Raw genomic sequence first — 23,949 nt, forward strand, 5'->3', positions numbered from 1 at the left:
AAGTCTAGTTTTCAATCGGACAACATACTAACCCATCCTGATGTTGACAGACCGTTCGTGGTAGAAGCGGACGCTTCTAGCTACGCGTTGGGGGCTGTATTGTCTCAGAAGGATTCCTCAGGGACCTTGCGTCCCTGTGGATTTTACTCGCGGCAACTAACACCCTTCGAGCAGAACTATACCATATGGGAGAAGGAGTTGTTGGCGATTAAGGTGGCGTTTGAGGTGTGGCGGCACTGGCTTGAAGGGGCACGGCACCAGATCGTGGTCAGATCTGATCACAAGAACTTAGAGCACTTGCAAACAGCAAAGAAGTTAAACCAGCGTCAAATCCGCTGGGCTTTGTTTTTCTCCAGGTTTAACTTCAAGGTGCAGTTCGTGGAGGGGAAGGCAAACTTGCGGGCCGATGCTTTATCCCGCAAGCCGGAATTTAAGACCAATGAGCAGGTAGTATGTCAGACCATCTTGCCTACTGCCTCTCTGTGTGTTGTAGATAATGAGCTTGGGTTACATGACCAGATCCTTGAGGCTCAGAAGGATGATGTGTGGACTCAGGAGCAACTGATGCTGCTCTCTGCAGGTAACCGTACCATACTGCCACATCTCCAGGATCAAGACGGGGTATTGGTACGCAGGGGGCAGGTCTACGTACCAGTGGGGACCCTCAGGTTGGAGGTGATTAGAGCCCACCATGACGAACCCATGGCTGGGCACTTTGGCAGGTTCAAGACCGTACAGCTTATCACCAGGAGCTACTGGTGGCCAAAGATGCGGCAAGACATTCTGCGCTTTTGTGACAGCTGCGCCGTTTGTCAGCAGAGTAAGACGCCTGTTGGGCGCCCTAGAGGGTTGTTATCGTCTTTACCTGTTCCGGAGAGGCCATGGCAAATCATTTCCATGGATTTTATTTCAGATTTGCCTAAGTCTGGGGGTTATACTTGTATTTGGGTGGTGGTGGATTTATTTAGTAAACTGGCTCATTTTATTCCTTGTTCAACCATTCCGGCGGCCCCTACGTTGGCCTTACTATTTACAAAGCACATCTATCGTTTGCACGGAGCACCCGAGGTGATTATTTCAGATAGGGCTCCGCAATTTGTGTCACGCTTTTGGAAACACTTCCATGAGTGTTTGGGGACTAAGTTAAACGTGTCTTCAGCTTTCCATCCGCAAACGGATGGACAGTCGGAACGGGTTAATGGGCTCTTAGAGCAGTATCTGCGTTGTTTTTGTTTAGATCAACCCACGGCTTGGGTAAAGTGGTTACCGGTGGCGGAATTTGCTTACAACAATGCGGTGCACACGTCTAGTCAGCATACGCCATTTGAGCTAACTTATGGTTTTCACCCACGGGGAGGTGTGGCGCCGTCGACCAATGTGGTCTCTTCGGACCCTGTGTACCGCTCTTCGGAAATGGCTGCATTGCATGATGTTGCCCGTCGCTTACTGTTGGAAGCTAAGGCAACGCAGAAGACTCAGGCTGACCGCCACAGGCAGGCAGGGGAGGAGTTGGAAGAAGGGGATTTGGTGTGGTTATCTTCCAAACATATTAAACAGGCTGGGGGAAAGTTTGCGCCTCGGTATTTGGGTCCCTTTCCTATCGTTAAAAAGATTTCTTCTGTTGCGTTTCGTTTGCGTTTACCGTCTAGTTTAAAGGTCCATCCAGTCTTTCATCGTTCGCTGTTGAAACTTGATACCTCTAGTCGTCGTGGTGCTATAGCGGAGGGTATCACTGCCACTTCTCCGCCATCGGGGGAGGAGGCCTTTGTGAGAGGGGATAGTGTTATGATTGAGCCTCATGGCTCTGTTACTGACAGACGTGGGCGTAAGACTCCTCGAGAGTCAGATACTCTCGAGGAGCGAGAGAGAAAAAGACTGCGAGACATATTTGCAGCACCATCTGACGAGGAGTCTTTCGAAGGGTTTACGGAGAGAATGGAGGAGGGGCTGGTTAGCTCAGAGGAGGATGAGATGGATTGGACTCGGGTAAGGGAGGAAGTGGGTGCCACTGGCCATGATGGGACAGAAGATGAATGGGGACCTTCAGGATTAGACCCATGGTTTAGCTGGAGGGATGGGACGGGATCCACAGCTGGAGATGCTGTTGGGCGTAGTCAGAGGTGTTCCAGCTCTGACGAGGAAAGTGATGAGGAAACGCCCGGGTTAAGGAGGACAGCTGACAGTGATGAAGATTTGTAACTGGCATAAAATGGGGCTTGAGAGCAATTGCAAATTGCGTTGGGCAAGGTAATCTGGGCAAACGCTTGGGATCCGTGTGTGTGTGGGACGCTTCCCTGAAGACTTGTGTGCTTTCCTGTGCTGTGACGTAAGTTGATTGGAATCCAGGGTCAGACGGCGGGAGGGATTGTGTGGGCATTTGTTTGTGCAAACCTGTGCTTACTCTTATTAGCTTGACCTTCCGTCGTCTTCTTGACGGACGCCATCTCCTGCTTTGAGAACTCGGACTGAACTGACCACGGCTTGTCTTCCCCCCCTTCTTGGACTTGGAAAAACTACAAACGTCTGCTTCTGGCTTTGATCTACGGAACGGAACTGGTCTACTCAACTGCTACAATCCTTGGCTGATTTACTCGTGTTGGAGATCCTGTCTGCTGTGTGTGTGGGGGAGCGACGCAAGTTACTCTAAGCACAGTGTTGGCAGCAGAGAGGAATCTGCTGCCAATTAGTTGCATTCTTTGTATCTTTTGTTCCTTGGCTTTCGTTTCGTTTATACCCAGGCTGAAGCAAGCAGTTTGTTTTTACCCGGATTAAACTCCGGTTTAATCCGGTTTATCTTTTGAACATTTACTTTTGCCCCTTTTTGCTCCTAAAGGCAAAAACTGCCTGGCCCTTGTGTTTTACGGGCATTTTTGAGTTCTGTAATCTAATAAACTCTGTTACTTTGAATCTTGTGGCGTTCTGTCCTTGACATATATGGCAAACATTCAATGCCAACAGACAAACAACATATATAGACAGACACAGAGGCATTTAACATTTTTTTCCAGCTTCACGATTCCGGCCACAGGGGGAGCTGTTGCTCGTGTTTTGCTGACAGTTTTTATGATGTTGTAAATTAGTTAAATTAGCCTCCCGCATAAAGCGTACCTAAATTTCCCTACTTGACAGATGCAACTGTCTTTCGGGGCTGCATAGGTCAACAGCAAGCCGGGCTATTTAATGGTCAGGGCTTAACCCGACCTGGGCTTCGAAGTCATGACCTCTCCGTCAGTAGTGATTTATTGCAGCTGGTTACTAGCCAGCTGTGCACACCACACCATATTCTGTTTTTAACATGAAATACCTAATCAGAGGTTGATTTGTACTCTTTAACACCAAACTATGGTAACATCAGTGTGTTTCTGTGCTCATTCCAAAGTGCCGACTCTCTTGACTTTAAAAGCTCTTCTGAGCTGGGGCTTTGGGTGTTTAAAGGGCCATCTGTTCCCACACTTCATTTTCTGTGTCCTTCTTTTCATGTAGCCACAGACTGGTATATTGAACTTGAACATGAACTTTTCAACAGTGGTACCAATTCTGCGAAGCTATGTCCTACGGGAAATTTGTCTCTTCTTTTTATGCCTTTAAGTGCCAACTGAAAATGGGCATACTTAGATGTCCCTTTCATTAGGATGATCGTTTTATTGATTCTTCCTGACACTGTTTATTTTGGTCTTCTGTCTCTATATTTATTATAGTCTGGGAAGATTAAAAATATCTTTTTTAAAAAAAGGTTGACCACGAAAGTTGTTTTTGTAATGAAGTGTACATAACAATGCCTGAACTTAATGCACATCCTGATGAAAACATGGGTTGAATTATGCAAAGATAGGCTAAACAGATTTTTAATCTGGGAACCACTTATGGGATTTGGGGACAGCACATATATCTCCTCCACCGGCATAGAAGGCAACACTCTCCCCAATTCTATTCACACTGAAAATCATATTTTAACTGATTGCAGCAGCAAATTACTGAACGAATGTGCTGCATTATTGTGTGCTGAATGTCTTTTTAATTGTTTTACACTGAGCATTTTTATCCAGAATTCCTAAATCCAAAATTGTCCATATGCATGGCTAAGATAGTGACATTTTTGCTTTTTGATGGTTTGGTATATACAGACATTGTTTTGTGGTACAAAATTATTCATGTACTGTATACTGTGTCCCTAAAATTATTTATTTTATTTATTTATTTACAGTATTTATATTCCACCCTTCTCACCCTGAAGGGGACTCAGGGCAAATCACATTGTACACATATAAGGCAAACATTCAATGCCATATAACATAGAACAGAGACAGAGACAGACGCAGAGGCAATTTAAACTTTCTCCAGCTTCCAGCTTCCTGAGGGTATGCTTGATTACGGCTACAAATGGAGCAGCTGCTTCATCATCCACTGCGACGGCACTTCCTTATTCCAATGGTAGCTGGGTGATTTTTATGGTGTCGTAAATTAGCCTCCCCACATATAAGTGGTACCTAAATTTCCTACTTGATAGATGCAACTATCTTTCAGGTTGCTTAGGTCAGCAAAGAGTAGGGCCTATATTTTATTTTTAATTGTCAGGTGCTCACCCTGACACGGGCTGGCCTCAAACTCATGACCTCTTGGTCAGAGTGATTTATTGCAGCTGGCTGCTAACCAGCCTGCACCACAGCTCTTTGAGCTGAATTATATGGCAGTGTAGACTCATATAATCCAGTTCAAGGCAGATAATGTGGATTATCTGTTTTGATAATCTGGATTATATGGCAGTATAGAAGGGACCTAGGATGCATATGAAACATTAGTAAATTTCATAGTTTAGACTTGGGTCAAGAAGTGTTTCAGTTGGAATACTTGCATTTGCATATACACACATAATAAGATATCTTAGAGATGGGACCCAAGTCTAAATGTATGTTTCTTGAATGTGCATTCAACAAAGATTTTGCAAACTGAACATATGTAAGCAATGATTTAGAATCCACAAAAACGTTTGTGGAATCTGGTAAAACTGGCAGGCTCCTGCTCTTGTAATCTCATCAGTTATAGAAAATGCCTGATTTTCTTTTCTTTCTTAAGTGAAAGATTACATCCATATTGTGTCTGTCCTAAACCCCTGATGGAAAGGAAGAGTCTTGCCCTGATTGCATTGGCCTGATTTAGCCTGGAAACCTGGCACTGAGTTCTCCTTTTTAGTGGCTGAGTCAAGGGAATTCTAGGATATATAGATTTTTCTGCTCTGCTAGTTTCAGAAGATTCATCCTTCTTATCTTCTTCCTGATTTACCTTGACACCAAATCTTTGTTAGGACTTGCAGTGGTAGAGGGTTAACTTCACCTCCTGCCATGAGCTTCATGGTCACATTTAAGGTTGATGGAAAGGACATTGCAACACTTCCAGGAACCATTTTGACCAATTTTGAGCCAGGAGTGAGGACACGTGGCTGGATCTGAAAGTGATGCAAACCACTGCATAAGCAAATTTGGCCAACCATTGTTGCTGATTTGTTTTTGTTTCTTTTAATATGCAGTGGGAACTCAATTACAAGTCTCGGCATAGATATAAAAAACTATGAACAACCATGTCCCATTCTAATAAATAGTGATGGCATTAATGTGGAGTCTCCCATATTACAGTAGAGTCTCACTTATCCAACGGGCCGGCAGAATGTTGGATAAGCGAATATGTTGGATAATATGTTGGATGAGTAAATGACAAAGTTGACATGGCCTGATTTAAGGATGAAGCATGAGGATCTCGGATGAATGGAATTAATTATATATATGTTTTTAAGGTTTTTATAATGTGTTTTAACAATGTTTTTAATAGATCTGTTTATATTGTTTTGTTTTTATGATTGAATTTTGGGCATTAAATTTTGCCAATTTTTGTAAGCCGCCCTGAGTCCCCTCGGGTGAGAAGGGCAGGGTATAAATGTTGTAAATAAATAAATAATGAGGCATTAAGGAAAGGCCTATTAAACATCAAATTAGTTTATGATTTTACAAATTAAGCACCAAAACATCATATTATACAACACATTTGACAGAAAAAGTAGTTCAATATGCAGTAATGCTATGTAGTAATTACTGTATTTATGAATTTAGCACCAAAATATCACGATATATTGAAAACATTGACTACAAAAATGCGTTGGATAATCCAGAACGTTGGATAAGCGAGTGTTGGATAAGTGAGACTCTACTGTATATGAAAGCCGCCACTGTTGTGACTCAGCTGGAATCTCAGATTGACTCTGATGGGGATTATGGGATTCAGGTTCAAAATCAGGTTCAGAATGTCCCTGTTGTAGAAGATGAGGAACTGGGAGTTTTTCCCACAGCAGGGAATGATGTTGATGATACTGAAACTGTCCAGGTGCAAGTTGACTCAGAAAAGGAGGACAGCTCTCAGCCTGATAGCAAGCAGGCTGATGCTAACGAGCTGACTGACCTTGATGAAACAGAATCTTTAGATTGAGCTGACCGATTGGAATTCAAGGGTCGAAGGAGTGTTAGAATAGCAAATAAGAAGGAGGTCAGAGGCCAAAGAAATGCTTTCATGCTTGGCAAAAGGTATTAAAGCAGTGTGTTTGGAGACAAAGCAACTTTTGTTTAATCAAGAAGCAAGCTCTTGTTTCCTGGATTATCCTGCAGTCTTTGTGTTCATGTTATTGGGACTTTGTGTCAGGACCCAGGCTGCAGAGCACCAATAACCTTACACAGAGGCCAGAATCTATCTAATATCTTTATTAAAGAAATATATAAAGTCAATAAAAACAAGTGAAGAATATAGTTCAGAAGCAGACCTTTCAGATGAGGTCAAATATAGTCCAGAAATGTATTGTCCAATATAAGATATTAGAGTTCAAAGTTTTAATCCACTTGACCGAAACACACACTTTGCCAAGCAATAGTGTGGGGAAATGACAGAGTCTTTAAAGTCCAATGTAGCTTGACAACAAGGCTGGAAAATAAACTTGATTCTTGGCTAGATCAAAGACTTGAAACGAGGCAAACATGAAGCATGAACAGAGTCCGTGGTAAAACCGTGAGACAAGGCAAGGCTTGAAACTTGATCCGGGAAGCAAGGAACTGGGGTTACGAAGTCCACACATGATCTCTCTCCTCAAGCTGATCAATTGACTCCGCAAAGTTCCCCTTGCGACAAGCACCTATATTGGGTCTCGTTTTCCCGCCAACAGAACACTTTCCCTAGAGAACGAGAAGCGAAACCCAACTCTGTCCAGATGCATGACTCCTTAGAATTTCCCAAGGGAAGCAGACCTAATCAGCTAGTTGTTTGGCAGCGATTCTCAGGCTCCGGCGATTAGCCTCTCTGACTCCTCTATCTCTAGTATAATTGTCCCTCCGGGAAAACGGGGGGGGGGGAGGGGGGGAGTTCTGCCCAAGGCTAAATTCTTGAGGGCAAACATCCTCCAGGTGGAGAGGCTCCGGCTCTGGCTGAACCGGCGAAAATCCCATGTTTTCCTCTTCGTCTGCCACAATATTACTAGGAACAGGACTACAAGGCCCATGAGTCATCACACTTTGTCATGCTCTGTTGGGACTTTGTTTTATTCCTTGTGATTTCTTGGATCATTGTTTAAGGCTTTGTTTTGAAACGATCTTTTGGAACTTTAGTTTTGCTTTTAAAGAACTTTTTATCTTCTATTTTCTAATAAGCTACAAAATATTTCAGCCTGTGTGCAGTCTGGTGTATTGAGCAAGGTGAAGCTATTATTTATTTATTTATTTACAGTATTTATATTCCGCCCTTCTCACCCCGAAGGGGACTTAGGGCGGATTACAATGAACACATATATGGCAAACATTCAATGCCAACAGACAAACAACATTCAGTTTTAGACAGACACAGAGGCATTTTTAACATCTTTCCAGCTTCACGATTCCAGCCACAGAGGGAGCTGTTGCTTCACCATCCATTGGTGGCTGTTCTTCCTCATTCTTTTCCTCGTGAGCGGTTTTATGGTGTTGTAGATTAGTTAAATTAGCCTCCCGCATAAAGTGTACCTAAATTTTCCCTACTTGACAGATGCAACTGTCTTTCGGGGCTGCTAGGTCAACAGCAAGCCGGGGCTATTTTTTTTTTAATGGTCGGAGGCTTAACCCGACCCGGGCTTCGAACTCATGACCTCTTGGTCAGTAGTGATTTATAGCAGCTGGTTACTAGCCAGTTGCGCCACAGCCCGGCCTCACTGAGGTGCGACAGCCACAGTTTACTAATATGGGGCAAGATTATTCATCATGGTCACTGGAAAACACAGATTAGATCCCACAGACCCAGATGGCCCATTGCATACTTTAGGCTAAAGGAGCTATCCAAAGTGCTGAACTCTAGCTTACACTACGTTCTTGGTTTTGGCTACCTCTTTAGACTCCCAAGCAAATATCAGCCTGTGCTCTGGCATGACAGCTCACATTGGAAAGCCATTCTCATCCAAGGTTGCTGTTGACATTGCCATTGCTGTGGTTATGGCCTTCAAGTCAACTCTAAGTTATACTGACCCCCCTTTTAAGGTTTTCTTGGCAGAATTTACTCAGAGGAGGTTTGCCATTGCCTTCCTGTTGAGCTGAGAAAAAGTGTGACTTGCCCACTGTATTTCAGTGGGTGAAAGGGACATGAATCTATGCCAATTTCACTGCTGTCATGCATGTTCCAGAAGAGCCTTTTTGTCAGCACATAGAACTAATTTGCAGGTGTGTCAGAGGCATGTATCCCAAGCAAAACTGGTTAACATTCTGTCCCAGTCTTGTTCAGAAATACGTTTATCTCAACCCATTGATTTCAATGATCAAAATCTTTTTGGTTAACTTATAAACCTAACAGACCTCAGCAGATTGAGGAAGTCTAACTCTGCATGGGGGTCTCTATTTGGCTTCATCTGCACTGCTGCACTTTTTAAATTCCATTTCATAGAATCATAAAATTAGAAGGGATGACCAAGGCCCATCGGTCCATCCCCATTTTATCATGCAAGATAATACAATCCATGCCCCCAATGCTATCCAGCTTCTGTTTAAAAAACCCCAGAGAAAGAGATTCAATCACACTCCAAGGCAACATTTTCCACTATTGAACATCTCTGAATGCCAGGAAGCTCTTCCTAATGTTTAGGTGGAATCCTTTTTCCTGCAATTTGAAGGCATTGCTCTGTGTCCTAGTCTCAAGAGCAGCCTATTTGTAATTGCGTTAAAGATCTTGCTGTCCTTCACAGGCTTGATACTTTTCCAGATTCTGGCATTAAAGACTTTGCGTTTCCTCCTTCCAGCGATTGACCTGCTCTACTGGCGCGACATCAAGCAGACGGGCATTGTGTTTGGGAGCGTCCTGCTGCTGCTTTTCTCCCTGACCCAGTTCAGCGTCGTCAGCGTCATCGCCTACCTGGCGCTCGCAGCGCTCTCCGCCACCATCAGCTTCAGAATCTACAAGTCAGTCTTACAGGCTGTGCAGAAAACCGATGAAGGCCACCCGTTCAAGTGAGTGTTCTGCAAAGGTTCCTGAAAGATATTGTAATCTGCAAAAAAATAAAATGAGCCTCCTGCCCAATCTGTCCACAAAAACAATACAGTTGAGAGATATTTATTTATTTACAGTATTTATATTCCGCCCTTCTCACCCCGAAGGGGACTCAGGGCGGATTACAATGAACACATATATGGCAAACATTCAATGCCAACAGACAAACAACACACAGTATAGACAGACACAGAGGCATTTAACATTTTTCCAGCTTCTCGATTCCGGCCACAGGGGGAGCTGTTGCTTCACTGTCCACTAGTGGCTGTACTTCCTCATTCCTTTCCTCATGTTTTGCTGGCAGTTTTTTTTATGGTGTTGTAAATTAGTTAAATTAGCCTCCCGCATAAAGCGTACCTAAATCTCCCTACTTGACAGATGCAACTGTCTTTCGGGGCTGCATAGGTCAACAGCAAGCCGGACTATTTAATGGTTGGGGGCTTAACCCGACCCGGGCTTTGAACTCATGACCTTTCGGTCAGTAGTGATTTATTGCAGCTGGTTATGATATGCTTTTCTCTGCCCATTCTTCTACCTGTTCACTAATTCTGGACATCTGAGAAATGACTAAGACCTTCTTATAATCTAGTCAACTTATAGGGGGAATCTAGACTTCAGGTTTCTGTCACCAGGACTGTTTTGAAGTCTCAAATGTTGCCAAAAATTCCAAAAACAAATATGAAAGAAATGTAAAAGGGTTAGATCCCCACTCTCACAATATGGTTCATACTGGTATTTACAGTAGAGTCTCACTTATCCAAGCTAAACGGGCCGGCAGAAGCTTGGATAAGCGAATATCTTGGATAATAAGGAGGGACTAAGGAAAAGCCTATTAAACATCAAATTAGGTTATCATTTTACAAATTAAGCGCCAAAACATCATGTTATACCACAAATCTGACAGAAAAAGTAGTCCAATACGCAATAATGTTATGTTGTAATTACTGTATTTACGAATTTAGCACCAAAATATCATGATACATTGAAAACATTGACTACAAAAATGGCTTGGATAATCCAGAAGCTTGGATAAGCGAGGCTTGGATAAGTGAGACTCTACTGTAATAACATTTCTGTTGCACTTTATGCTACTCCTTCAGCTGGAAATAGCCTCTATGTTTACTTCATCTCAAGCCCCTTACCAATGAAAACATTTCAGGTCGCTTATTTCTTTCCTAGTTTACATTCCCCATTCTACATACTTTCATTGGCCCAGTTTATTTTATGAGCTTGCTCAGGTTTTTAACCAATTGTGCTTTATTTTGATGATTTTATTGTGTTTTATTGGATTTGCTTATACAGTAGAGTTTCACTTATCCAACATTCGCTTATCCAACTTTCTGGATTATCCAACACATTTTGCCCCCCGCCCCAATCCACAGCTGTTTCTCTAGGCAGCAAGGATTGAACTTTTTATGGACTTAACTTCTGACAATATTGCTACCGTAAGTTCATTTTATGCAATTCTATCTTTATTTGTAGTCAATTTGTTAATAGCCAATGTTTGTTTAGTCAATATTTTCAATATATTGTGATGCTTTGGTGCTAAATTCATAAATAGAATAATTACTACATAACATCATCATCTTTTGGACTGCTTTTTCTGTCGACTTGTTGTAAAACATGATGATTTTGGTGCTTAATTTGTAAAATCATAACGTAATTTAACATTTAATAGGCTTTTCCTTAATCCCTCCTTATTATTCAACATTTTTGCTTATCCAGCGTTCTGCCGGCCCGTTTATGTTGGATAAGTGAGACTCTACTGTATTTGGATGTGTTTTATTTACAATGGCTGCTATCTTTTGGGCTTGGCCCCAGGTAAGCCACTCCGAGCCTCCTCGGGGAGATGGAGCAGGGTATAAAAATTAAGTTATTATTATTATTATTATTATTATTATTATTATTATTATTATTATTATTATTTTATGACTCAGCAAACTAGATAGATATGCTGGATTTCGTATCACAAAATCACAAGTTGAACACTTCCCAAGTGTCTAGGACTGTGTGATGTATTTTCGGATGATGCGTGCAGATCCCAGCAGGGTGGCCTTTTGCAATTGGCAGATCGTGATTTTGTCAATGTCTATTGTTTCCAAATGCCGGCTGAGATCTTTTGGCACTGCACCCAATGTGCCGATCACCACTGGGACCACCTGCACTGGTTTCTGCCAGAGTCTTTGAAGTTCAATCTTGAGGTCCTGAGAGCGGCTGAGTTTTTCCTGTTGTTTTTCGTCAATGCGACTGTCACCTGGGATGGCGACATCAATGATCCAAACCTTTTTCTTTTCCACAACTGGTGTGTTGTGTTCCAGAACTTTGTCAGTCTGGATTCGGAAGTCCCACAGTATTATTATTATTATTATTATTATTATTATTATTATTATTATTACTATTATTATTACTATTATTATTATTATTGGAGCCCCCGGTGGCATAGTGGGTTAAAGCCTTGCGACTTGAAGGTTGGGCTGCCAGGTTCAAATCCAACCCGGGGAGAGTGCGGATGAGCTCCCTCTATCAGCTCCAGCTCCATGTGGGGACATGGAAGCCTCCCAAAAGGATGGTAAAAACATCAATAACATCCGGGCATCCCCTGGGCAACGTCCTTGCAGATGGACAATTCTCTCACACCAGAAGCGACTTGCAGCTTCTCAAGTTGCTCCTGACACGAAATAATTATTATTAGTTGGCAAACTGGCATGAGACCCACATTGGCACCAGTTGGGCCATCAAGGGAACGGTGTTCCAAATTTATTTATTTATTTACAGCATTTATATTTCGCCCTTCTCACCCCGAAGGGGACTCAGGGCGGATCACATTACACATATAGGCAAACATTCAATGCCTTTTAACATAGAACAAAGACAAACAAACATAGGCTCCGAGCGGGGCTCGAACTCATGACCTCCTGGTCAGAGTGATTCATTGCAGCTGCTCTCCAGCCTGCACCACAGCCCGAGCCCAAATTTGAGGTGCCAAAGCAGGTTTTCCCAGAATGAATTGACCTCCAAAGTGGGATCCAGGGGAAGACTCTCCGTCAGGCCTAAATTCTTAGGCAGGCCTATGTAGGAAGAGACGCTGGGTCCCAAACTATTCCTTGTTTTGAAAGCTTGCTGCAATACTGTTTGTTCACTTTTTTGTATTGTCTTGGCAATTCATGGAAATTGATCAGTGTCGATTAAAAAGGCTAAAGGAATCAGTTTGATGGCCTGTGTGAGTTTGGTAATCTGCACATTTCTGTCTGTAGCCCAAAAGAGATACAGAGAAATAGCTAAAGAATACTGCATTAATTTGAGTTGTTCTTTCCCAACAGAAGCTACTTGGAAATGGAAATGTCTCTCTCCCAGGAACAGATTCAGAAATATACAGATTGCCTCCAGTCGTACATGAACTGCACAGTCAAGGAGCTCAGGCGACTTTTCCTGGTCCAGGATCTGGTGGACTCCTTAAAAGTAGGTGGATAGCAATGGACAAGATGAGTTAGAGAAAACAAAAGGATTATTCCCAGATTTTGGGCCTGGAAGTTTGTGTGAGATTTATAAACTCATGAATGTCAGGCAGAGAGCATATAGAACATGTCCCACCTTTTCTTATATGCTAAAATCAGGGTTGTGCAACACAAATGGCAAGTTTGGTTCAGATGAAAAGATGTGTATTATGCAATGGTTGGAATCCTGTTGGGACTTTAGGTCTTCATAAGTGGACTTGTCATATATACTCACATATAAGTCAAGAGCAAAATTAAGAGTTAAGGTACAGTATTCATATTGACCCATGCATAAGTCAAGCAGGGCTTTTGGAAATTGGTTTTATGATGAAACTTTCTAGACTTATACATGAGTATATATGGCATGTCTATGAGTGGAGAACCCATGGTGTAATGATTTAAACCCTTATGCTGGCAGGACTGCTGGCCAGCAGGTCAGCATTTCGAATCCAGGGAGAGCAGGTGAGCTCCCTCTGTCAGCTCCAGCTCCCCATGCAGGGGCAAGAGAAAAGCCTCCCACAAGTATGGTACAACATCAAACTTCCAGGCGTCCCTTTGGCAACATCCTTGCAGATGGCCAATTCTCTCACACCAGAAGCGACTTGCAGTTTTTCAAGTCACTCCTGACATGGAAAAAAAAATGTCTATGAGTATTAGAACTCATGTAAAATGCATACCCAGCTGCTGTCACTTGACAACATTTTTTTACTGGAAAAATCAGCAATGCACACCAGAATAATTGTTTATTAAGATACTAGCTAAGAAATGCTGATCTGTATCTGTAGAGCCCAGTACACATCAAGATCCTCTTGCCAATTACTCATCTTGGCAATTGACTAACATGGTTTCTTAGACATTGTTTTTTCCTAGCTAAAGATATGTAAAGTTACTTGAAATAGACCAGGGCTTCTTAAACATTTTCCACTTGTGACCCCTTTCCACTCGAGAAATTTTTACATGACCCTGGGTGTATAGGTATATAAAATAGGTATAAAAATCAAACATTTGCTGTTAATAAATCACCATTTACAAATCGGCTAAAGACTTGTTTTTAGTATTGATTCTTCTTCTTTGTTTGTGTTTTGGTGTTGCCTGTGGTTTTCATTCACCAGCTATTTTTTAAACTCCCTGCCCTACTTGCAAATTGGCCAGTCAGCTTCCCTAATCAGGTCATTCAAATACTAAAAGGAATTTGGAATCTGGGGAAAATGCACATCCGTATATCTGTAAATGCAAATACTCTAGCACCCTCCCTTCCCCTTGTATTTGCCCTTTGGGCCCGACCAGCTCTGCTTGAAGCTGAGGATTGGCAAAAGCCGAAACCAGCATTCACACACATTTATTTGAGGGATGTGTCAATGAGGTCTAATTATTTATTGACTTCTCTTTTTTTAAGCCAGCATAGAATTAAAATTATCCACAGGAGGCGGCCTTGGTCAATCGGTTAATTGAAGCAAAGATATAATAGGGAGGGCTGTGTACACTGTGTGCTTCGAATAAATCAATTTTGTATTAAGAGGAAATGCAGCTCTGTGCCAAGAACAACTCAGATCTGCATGTGTAAATAAAACAAGCGAACACATATTTGATTATTTTGCATAATTCAGTCTGGTTCTGCTGCGTGTGGAATAAAAAATATACAAGGTCCTGACATACCTTCCAACAAGCAGCATGCTCTAGGTCAGGGGTCCCCAAACTTTTTAAACAGGGGGCCAGTTCACAGTCCCTCAGACCCTTGGAGGGCCGGACTATAGCTGAAAAAAAAAACTATAAACAAATTCCTATGCACGCTGCATATCTCTTATTTTGAAGTAAAAAACCCCAAACAGAAACAAATACAGCCTCAATGTTAATCATAATCATAATAAAAATAATAAAAAGTGTTGGATGCAGCACACAGCCCTAAATGCTTGGGAACTTGTGATTTTGTAATACGAAATCCAGCATGTATATCTTGTTTGCTGTGTTATACTGTGTATTTGTGTCAATAATAATAATAATAATAATAATAATAATAATAATAATAATAAAGAGGATTGGAAGAGACCACTTGGGCCATTTAGTCAAGCCCCCTTCTGCCTTTGTGCACAAAAAGCACCGGCAAAGCACCCCCTTGATAATTAATTATTAATTAAATAATAATCAAAATACCATTATAAACAAGCAAAGCTCTGGAAGGCACGCGAGGGAGGAGGCGGGGGCCAGATAAATGGCTTCGATGGGCCGCATGTGGCCCCCGGGCCTTAGTTTGGGGACCCCTGCTCTAGGTTCTGACATACATTTACTGAAAATAAAATGAACTTTAAAATGAAGTTACAATTTCATATTGGTACATTTTGTGCTCATGCCCAAGACTTTTCCTGCAAAATTAATGCTGTTTGACACCAATTGCCATAGCACAATGCTAAATAATAAAGTGATTTATAGTTTGGTAAGGAACTAGTTCGCTTTGGCAGAGGAAGCTGAAGACCTTGTAGAACTACAAGTCCCATGATTCCTTAGCATGGGAGAAGTGGTGTCAAACTGCATTGATCCAACACTATAGATTCACCCTTAGATAATTTGAAAAATGTCAAAATGCATCAAATCCATAGGTCACTGAAAAGGTGTCAGCATTATACAATATGGTGATGGAGGAAATTAATCAACTGAATGAAGCAAGTGGGATAATAATTAGTAAACTGGAGTGGTATGCTAAGTTTTCCAAGGGCAGTTCATTGCTCTGTTGACTATCTAATGTGTAATGATTGTATTTCCGATTTAGTTTGCAGTACTAATGTGGCTGTTGACCTACGTTGGAGCTCTCTTCAATGGCCTAACTCTTCTGATAATGGGTAAAGTCAATTATTTTTACAGCTCTCTTAACTGAATGTTTGTGGCAATATCTATTGAGCAGCTCCACTGAAATACACTCTGAAAGCATCATCCCTGCTCCTTTGCTTTGTAACTTTCGTTTAATACTCCTCCTGATACAGGTTGAGCCTCTCTTATCCGGAAATCCAAAACCAGAAACTTTCCAAAATCCAAGAGGTTTCTGTTGGATTAGAGATCTCCTATACAGTATAAATACTGATTTGTCCTCATCTCTCAGGCCATCCAAGTTCTCATACAAGTAGCAAATGAATGAGACACAAGGTTGGAAAGAGACACAAAGTTGAAGAGAGACACGAGGATGTGTAAAACAGTAGCATTATCATCATTTCACAGCTCCTCAACCTACAAAGTTCCTTTTTGAATGGCAATCTCCATACTGGTTAGGACATCCTGGAAGTTGCAATCCTCAAAGTCACTTTCTAAGTTCTTCTTTCTGGAGGATGTGGGACAGGATGGCACGAGCATGGAGTTCATTTCCTGGATGGTTCAGAATTGCGTAGAAGAGGGGGTTTCAGGTGTTGATCACCCAGGTAACAAGCAATACCTGTTGAAATTCCTTCTCCTCTGTGCAGCCATTAAAATTACGAGAATGCAGAATGCTGTCCAATTTTCACTCTAGCAGCTGTAGCTCAGTCCAAAGGAATGAAAAAGAACTCTTAAAAACTGCACATGAAAGTCCTTCCACTCAAAGCAGACAATATTGGCCAAAATACGAGGGTTATCCAGAAAGTAGATTACGTTTTGGAATTAAAAATTAACAAAGTATAGGATAAAACATTTACCATATGCAGTTGAAAGCCACACCCAAATACCACTTCTCAACATAGTTGCCATTCAAATCTAGGCACTTATCATAGCGATGAATGAGCTTGCCAACTCCTTCCCCACAAAACTCTGCCGCTTGCGTCCTCACCCCTTTCCTCAGCTGTGCATCGTCGCCAAAACGCTGCGTTGAGAACGCAAGCGGCAGAGTTTTGTGAGAAAGGAGTTGCCAAGCTCATTCATTGCTATGAAAAGTGCCTAGATTTGAATGGCGACTATGTTGAGAAATGGTATTTGGGTGTGGCTTTCATCTGCCTATGGTAAATGTTTTCTCCTATACTTTGTTCATTTTTAATTCCAAAATGTAATCTACTTTCTGGATAACCCTCATAGATAAATAGATCACATTTCAATAACACAACTTAACTACTTATTTCATAGGCAAATTCCCCTTCATAATACTACAATATTATATCATGATTTAGGGCAATGGTGGGGAGCAAGAAGCTCTATAGATGTTGTTGGGCTGCAACTACCAGTATCTCTATGCTGGTGGCTAGCATTGCTGTGAACTGCAATTCAAAAGCAGATGAGGGCTGTAGAATTCACATCCCTCACTTAAGGGGGAAATTATCTTAGGATGACATCTCTTCACTAGAAATTACAGTTTTCCCTCCATATGATTGTTGAGCACCAAAATGTAACATTTTCTTTTCTTTTTCTCTCTCTCTAGCCGTGGTCTCAATGTTTTCCCTACCTGTTGTATATGACAAGTACCAGGTATGTATGTAAGAAAGTGCATCTTGTAGATGTCCTATCATTCTTGTGTATTCATTTGAGAGGGAGGTGGAACCACAATTTCCAAAGAGGAAACTCTTAATCTCTTGCAACAGAAACAAAAGGTTATGTTATTTTTTTAAAGGAGAGATGGCCAAACTGTAATCACTTTAAATATGCATGGAGTAATTTCATTGATCCTTCACAAGGGTATGTTTTGAGAAATCCTGGTAGACTAATTAATTCATATGATGGACCTCTTTGGAACTGGAGGTAATGGACCAAATTTCTTAGTAACTTGTAATTCAGTACTTCCATTTTAGAGCCTCCCTTTCATATCCTTTTGTTCATGAATGGCCACTCTGAAGTCTGTACCAGAGTGACCTGCAAGGTTTAAACCTCTTCCCACGATTCCTGAATATTGCCCTTTCTCATGTCAGAATTTATGTTCATTTATTCTTTTGCGTAGAGACTGTCCGGTTTGTCCTATGTAGAGCGCAGAAGGGCATTGCTTGCAGATGATAGCATTTATCACATTGGCGGATGAGCAGGTGAATGAGCCCTTGATGTTGTAGCCTACCTTGTTAGGTTCTGTGAGAGAAAAGCCATGTAATGAAGCTGCATTAAATGACTCAATAAATAACTCAATGAATCGTAAGCTAATTCGTCTCTGTATTCTGAATTTGATGTTAAGTGTTGGAAAGAGCTGGTATGACCTGGTGTAGTATTTAGAGCAGGCATGGGGAATATGTGGGCTGCTATATATTTTGGTCTATAACACTCACAATCTCTTATTTAATATGTTGATCAGGAGCTAATAAGAACTGTAGGCCAGAAACTCTGTATGGTCAAAGGTTCTTCACCCTTCTTCTAACCAATGGATTTCTTGAGTTAAGTGTTGGACTGGGGTTAAGGAACCAATTGATCCCATCGGTTAAGTGTTGGAATGAGATTATGGAACCAATTGATTTATTGGGTTAAGTATTAGATTGGGGTTAAGGAACCAACTGACTCCTTGGGTTAAATGTTGGATTGAGGTTAAGGAATCAACAGATCCCTTGGATTAAGTGTTGGAGTTAAGGAACCAAGTGATTCCTTGGGTTAAGTGTTGGACTGAGGTTAAGGAACCACCTGATCCCTTAAGTCAGACTTGGGCAAACTTCGGCCCTCCAGGTGTTTTGGACTTTAACTCCCACAATTCCTAACAGCCAGTAAACTGGCTGGGATTTCTAGGAGTTGAAGTTCAACTGTATATATACATATACAGTAGGTGAGACTCTACTGTATATGTGTATATATACACACGCACACACACACATCTACATACACACACACAGAGTAGAGTCTCACTTATCCAACACAAACGGGCCAGCAGAATGTTGGATAACTGAAAAAATTTTGGTTGGCGTGATTTTTAACTGTTGTAATGTTTAATTTTTTATGTCTACATTTTTAAAATACTTAAATATTTTAAGCTTTGATTTTTTATGTGTTTTGGGGCATCGAATTGTGCCATGTGTAAGCCGCCTTGAGTCCCCTTCGAAGTGAGAAAGGCGGGGTATAAATGGGGCAAATAAATAATAAATAAATAAAACACCTGGATGGCCGAATATTGCTCATGCCTGGCTTAAATGTTGGACTGAGATTAAGGAACCAACTAATTTATTTGGCTAAGTGTTGGAATGATATTACTGAACCAATTGATTCCTTGGGTTAAGTGTTGGACTGAGGTTAAGGAATCAGCTGATCCCTTGGGTTAAGTATTGGACTGAGGTTAAGGAACCAACGGATTCCTGGGGTTAAGTGTTGGACTGGGGTTAAGAAATCAGGTGATCCTTTTGAGTTAAGTGTTGGATGGGATTGAGGAACCAACTGATTCCTTGGGTTAAGTATTGGATTGGAGTTAGGAACCAACTGATCCCCTGGGTTAAGTATTGAAGTTAAGGAATCAGTTGATCCTTGGGTTAAGTGTTAGACTGAGGTTAAGGAACCTACTGATTCCTGGGGTTAAGTGTTGGAGTGAGGTTTAGGAACTAGTTGATTCCTTGGGTTAAATGTCAGACTGGAGTTAAGGAACTAATTCCTGGGATTAAATGTTGGACTAGGGTTAAGGAACCAACCGAACCCTTGGGTTAAGTGTTGGACTTTGGAGATCCTTGGGTTCTAGTCTCCATAGGACAATGGCATTTACTGAGTGATATTGCCCCAATCTTTCTCTCCCAGCCTGGCCAATCTCATGGGTGTTGTGAGGACAATGTTGTGGGGAGGACAGACTCGCTTGAACTTGTTGGGGGAAAATATGATCAGAAACAAGTAAATATGTAATGATATTATGAAATCAACAGAGTTTTGGTTTTAAAGAAACAATTATTCCCTGTTCAAATGAAGAAACTGCTTGCATGAAGCACAGGGTTTTAATGTGGATTATCTGCTCTGATAATTTGATTATATAGCAGCGTCGAAGGAACCGGAGTTAGGCATATGTTCACACATTTATCCTTTTTAGTCACAGTTATTTGGTCCCGATAATAATCTATTATTATAAGGTTAAAAAAGACTGAAGTATAGCAGTAGTCTTTAATTATATACAGTACTAAACCCATAATTGTAGAACTTGCTCCTTGCAGTTTCATATTTATATGTGTGATCGGTTATGGCATTTTCTAGTTCCTGTTATTCCTGGCCCAGAAGTTCTTCATTTCAATAGAATTCACAATTGTCCATAGTTCTAGAAATCCATGTGAAGTTATGGCACATATCCCCTGAAGATATGGAGATCATACTGGACTTCTGTATCTTTTTCTCCTTTGTTTACTTAAAGAAATCAGCTCATTCCCAATTGAAACCCACCATTTCAATTGCAGAAAAATCTATTTTTATTGCATTTTTCAATTTTCCTTCTGCACAAAATGTGTCTAGCTGCACATTAGAATAATGGCTGATTCAGCAGGTTACTTCTGAGGTTTGGGTTCTTTTCTCTCTCTACTTCATACTCTCTTTTCTGATATTTGTGGAGAAAAATCAAGCTGCAGGGTAAGCTGCTGGCCATGAATAGCTTGACATGAAGCATACACACTCCAGAGAGAGTGCCATATGTCTTTGAAGTGATTTTTATATCACAAAACAAATTAAGCAAATCAAAGAAGTGCATATTTAATATCCACTTATACCTCTTGGGGTACACATATTGGGGTATATATCAAGAGCTGTATTAGCTTTGCAGTTGAGAAACAGCCTCTGTGTAATATTTATGTATTTTCTTGCCATGTCAATTCACCCCTTAATATCTTTTGTTTTCCCCCAGGCACAGATTGACCAGTACTTGGGACTTGTGCGGACTCACATAAATACTGTTGTGGCAAAGTAAGTGCTTTTGCATACTTTTTTCTGTGGGTACGGATGCAAAAAATTGAGATAGACTGGACGTGTATGTGGTCAACAAAGATGGATTTCTGAAGTCCAGGTTTTTTTTTAACAATGATAACAAATGTCCCATCCCACAACCAAACTGATAAAATGAAGGAAGTGCTGTGTGGCTAGGAATTTAATTTTATGTGGAACAAGAGTAAAATAATATTTACCTGGTGTCCATAAATAGAATCATGGAATCATAGTGTTGGAAGAGACCTCATGGGCCATCTAGTCCAAGAAGCAAGAAAATCACATTCAAAGCACCCCCAACAGATGGCCATCCAGCCTCTGTTTAAAAGTCCCCAAAGAAGGAGCCTCCACCATATAAAATCCAGATTATCTGTTTTGAACTGGATTATGTGGCAGTGTAGACTCATATAATCCAGTTGAAAGCAGATAATGTGGATTATCTGCTTTGATAATCTGGATTATATGGCAGTGTAGAAGGAGCCTCAGACCCCTGTCTTCCAGATACCTGTTTTGGCTAAAGGATTTTGGGTGCTGTAGTCCAAATGATAATGCTTCCAACTTCTCCATCAGCCTTTCCTGACTGTTAAGGCAGCTTGTCTGAAAAGATCCTTCAGATTTGTAGGCAGGCAGAATTGAGCTCCTTCTGACATGAAAGAGTAGCAAGAACCTCAGTTCTTGGAACAATAGCATGGTTGCTGAACATGCTACTTAAGCTTTTCCGTGGCCTGCTTCAAAGTGCTCCAAAGTTTTCAACTCTGCTCAGCTCTTCACCACTTCATGTTGTTTCTTGGTGGGAGGATTTAACAATCGAAAAACATTCTTTTCCTATGTTGAGTGTCTATGTTGAGGGGCACTGCGGGTTAAACCACTAAGCTGCAGAAAATCCTGCCAATCAAAAGGTTAGCAGTTCAAGCCCAGGTTGGGGTGAGCACCCGCCATCAACCCCAGCTCCCTGCCCACCTAGCAGATTGAAAACAGAAATGAGTTGATAAATAGGTGAATTGATAAATAGGTATTGCTTTAAGCAGGGAGGAAATAAAAGTTGCCCATAAAGACATGCCGGAGATTCAATCAGGAGGAGGCCTAAGGATGACAAAACTCCTCAGCATGGAAGATGGAGTGACAACACCAACATGATCTTATAGCACATTAACTTCCTTCATGTTTACAAGTTTCACTCAGTGCACTTTGCCCAGTCCATTGTATGATTTTATTGCTGTGTTTTATAATGACTGTGATTTTATTTTATGCCTTTTAATTTTATTTGTGTGTGTTTTTGTATTTAATACCACTGTATGCTTGTTTTATCTCTGTGAGCCGCCCCGAGTCCCTCTGGGGAGATGGTGGCAGGATATAAAAATAAAATTATTATTATTATTATTACACCAACACCACAGCCTCCAGATGCCAAAAATAGAAAGATGGGAAAAGCCTTTACCTTTGTGTTGTCGAAGGCTTTCATGGCCGGGATCACAGGGTTGTTGTATGTTTTCTGGGCTGTATGGCCATGTTCCAGAAGTGTTCTCTCCTGACGTTGTGAGGCATGGAACCTCTGAGGATGCCTGCCATAGATGTGGGCGAAATGTTAGGAGAGAATACTTCTGGAACATGGCTATACAGCCCAGAAAACATACAACAAGCCTTTACCTCTGTTTATGTATTGCCTAGAATCATAGAATCATAGAATCATAGAATAGTAGAGTTGGAAGAGACCTCATGGGCCATCCAGTCCAACCCCCTGCCAAGAAGCAGGAAATTGCATTCAAAGCACCCCTGACAGATGGCCATCCAGCCTCTGCTTAAAAGCCTCCAAGGAAGGAGCCTCCACCACGGCCCCGGGGAGAGAGTTCCACTGTCGAACAGCTCTCACAGTGAGGAAGTTCTTCCTGATGTTCAGGTGGAATCTCCTTTCCTGTAGTTTGAAGCCATTGTTCCGTGTCCTAGTCTGCAGGGCAGCAGAAAACAAGCTTGCTCCCTCTTCCCTATGACTTCCCTTCACATATTTGTACATGGCTATCATGTCTCCTCTCAGCCTTCTCTTCTGCAGGCTAAACATGCCCAGCTCTTTAAGCCTCTCCTCATAGGGCTTGTTCTCCAGACCCTTAATCATTTTAGTCGCCCTCCTCTGGACGCTTTCCAGCTTGTCAACATCTCCCTTCAACTGTGGTGCCCAAAATTGGACACAGTATTCCAGGTGTGGTCTGACCAAGGCAGAATAGAGGGAGAGCATAACTTCCCTGGATCTAGACGCTATTCCCCTATTGATGCAGGCCAGAATCCCGTTGGCTTTTTTAGCTGCTGCATCACATTGTTGGCTCATGTTTAACTTGTTGTCCGCGAGGACTCCAAGGTCTTTTTCGCACACACTGCTGTCAAGCCAGGCGTCCCCCATTCTGTATCTTTGATTTCCATTTTTTCTGCCGAAATGAAGTATCTTGCATTTGTCCCTGTTGAACTTCATTTTGTTAGTTTTGGCCCATCTCTCTAGTCTGTCAAGATCGTTTTGAATTCTGCTCCTGTCTTCTGGAGTGTTAGCTATCCCTCCCAGTTTTGTGTCGTCTGCAAACTTGATGATCGTGCCTTCTAACCCTTCGTCTAAGTCGTTAATAAAGATGTTGAACAGAACCGGGCCCAGGACGGAGCCCTGCGGCACTCCACTTGTCACTTCTTTCCATGATGAAGATGACACATTGGTGAGCACCCTTTGGGTTCGTTCGCTTAGCCAATTACAGATCCACCTAACCGTAGTTTTGTCTAGCCCACATTTTACTAGTTTGTTTGCCAGAAGGTCGTGGGGGACTTTGTCGAAGGCCTTACTGAAATCCAGGTACGCTACATCCACAGCATTCCCTGTATCGACCCAACTCGTAACTCTATCGAAAAAAGAGATCAGATTAGTCTGGCATGACTTGTTTTTGGTAAATCCGTGTTGACTATTAGCAATGACCGCATTTGTTTCTAAGTGTTCGCAGACCACTTCCTTGATGATCTTTTCCAGAATCTTGCCTGGTATCGATGTGAGGCTGACCGGACGGTAATTGTACTTGTAATTGTACTTGCCTGTACTTGTTAATTGTATAACGGCATTGAATGTTTGCTATATAGGTGTTCTGTAATCCATCCTGAG

The 23,949-nt window shown here is 41.7% G+C and overlaps 1 protein-coding gene across 3 annotated transcripts in view; it reads left to right on the forward strand.

Moving 5' to 3' along the window:
• rtn1 (reticulon 1) overlaps positions 1 to 23,949 on the forward strand; it is a 205,694-nt gene that overhangs the window by 180,287 nt on the left and 1,458 nt on the right. For all 3 annotated transcript variants that reach the window (XM_003224720.4, XM_062968605.1, XM_008116726.3), the window contains 5 exons: positions 9,287 to 9,494; positions 12,855 to 12,993; positions 15,793 to 15,862; positions 17,398 to 17,444; positions 20,746 to 20,804. In XM_003224720.4, the coding sequence (XP_003224768.4) occupies positions 9,287 to 9,494; positions 12,855 to 12,993; positions 15,793 to 15,862; positions 17,398 to 17,444; positions 20,746 to 20,804 (523 nt within the window). The remainder of the gene's footprint in view (positions 1 to 9,286; positions 9,495 to 12,854; positions 12,994 to 15,792; positions 15,863 to 17,397; positions 17,445 to 20,745; positions 20,805 to 23,949) is intronic.

Source organism: Anolis carolinensis, chromosome 1 (genome assembly GCF_035594765.1).
Source record: "Anolis carolinensis isolate JA03-04 chromosome 1, rAnoCar3.1.pri, whole genome shotgun sequence".
Lineage (NCBI taxonomy): Eukaryota > Metazoa > Chordata > Lepidosauria > Squamata > Dactyloidae > Anolis > Anolis carolinensis.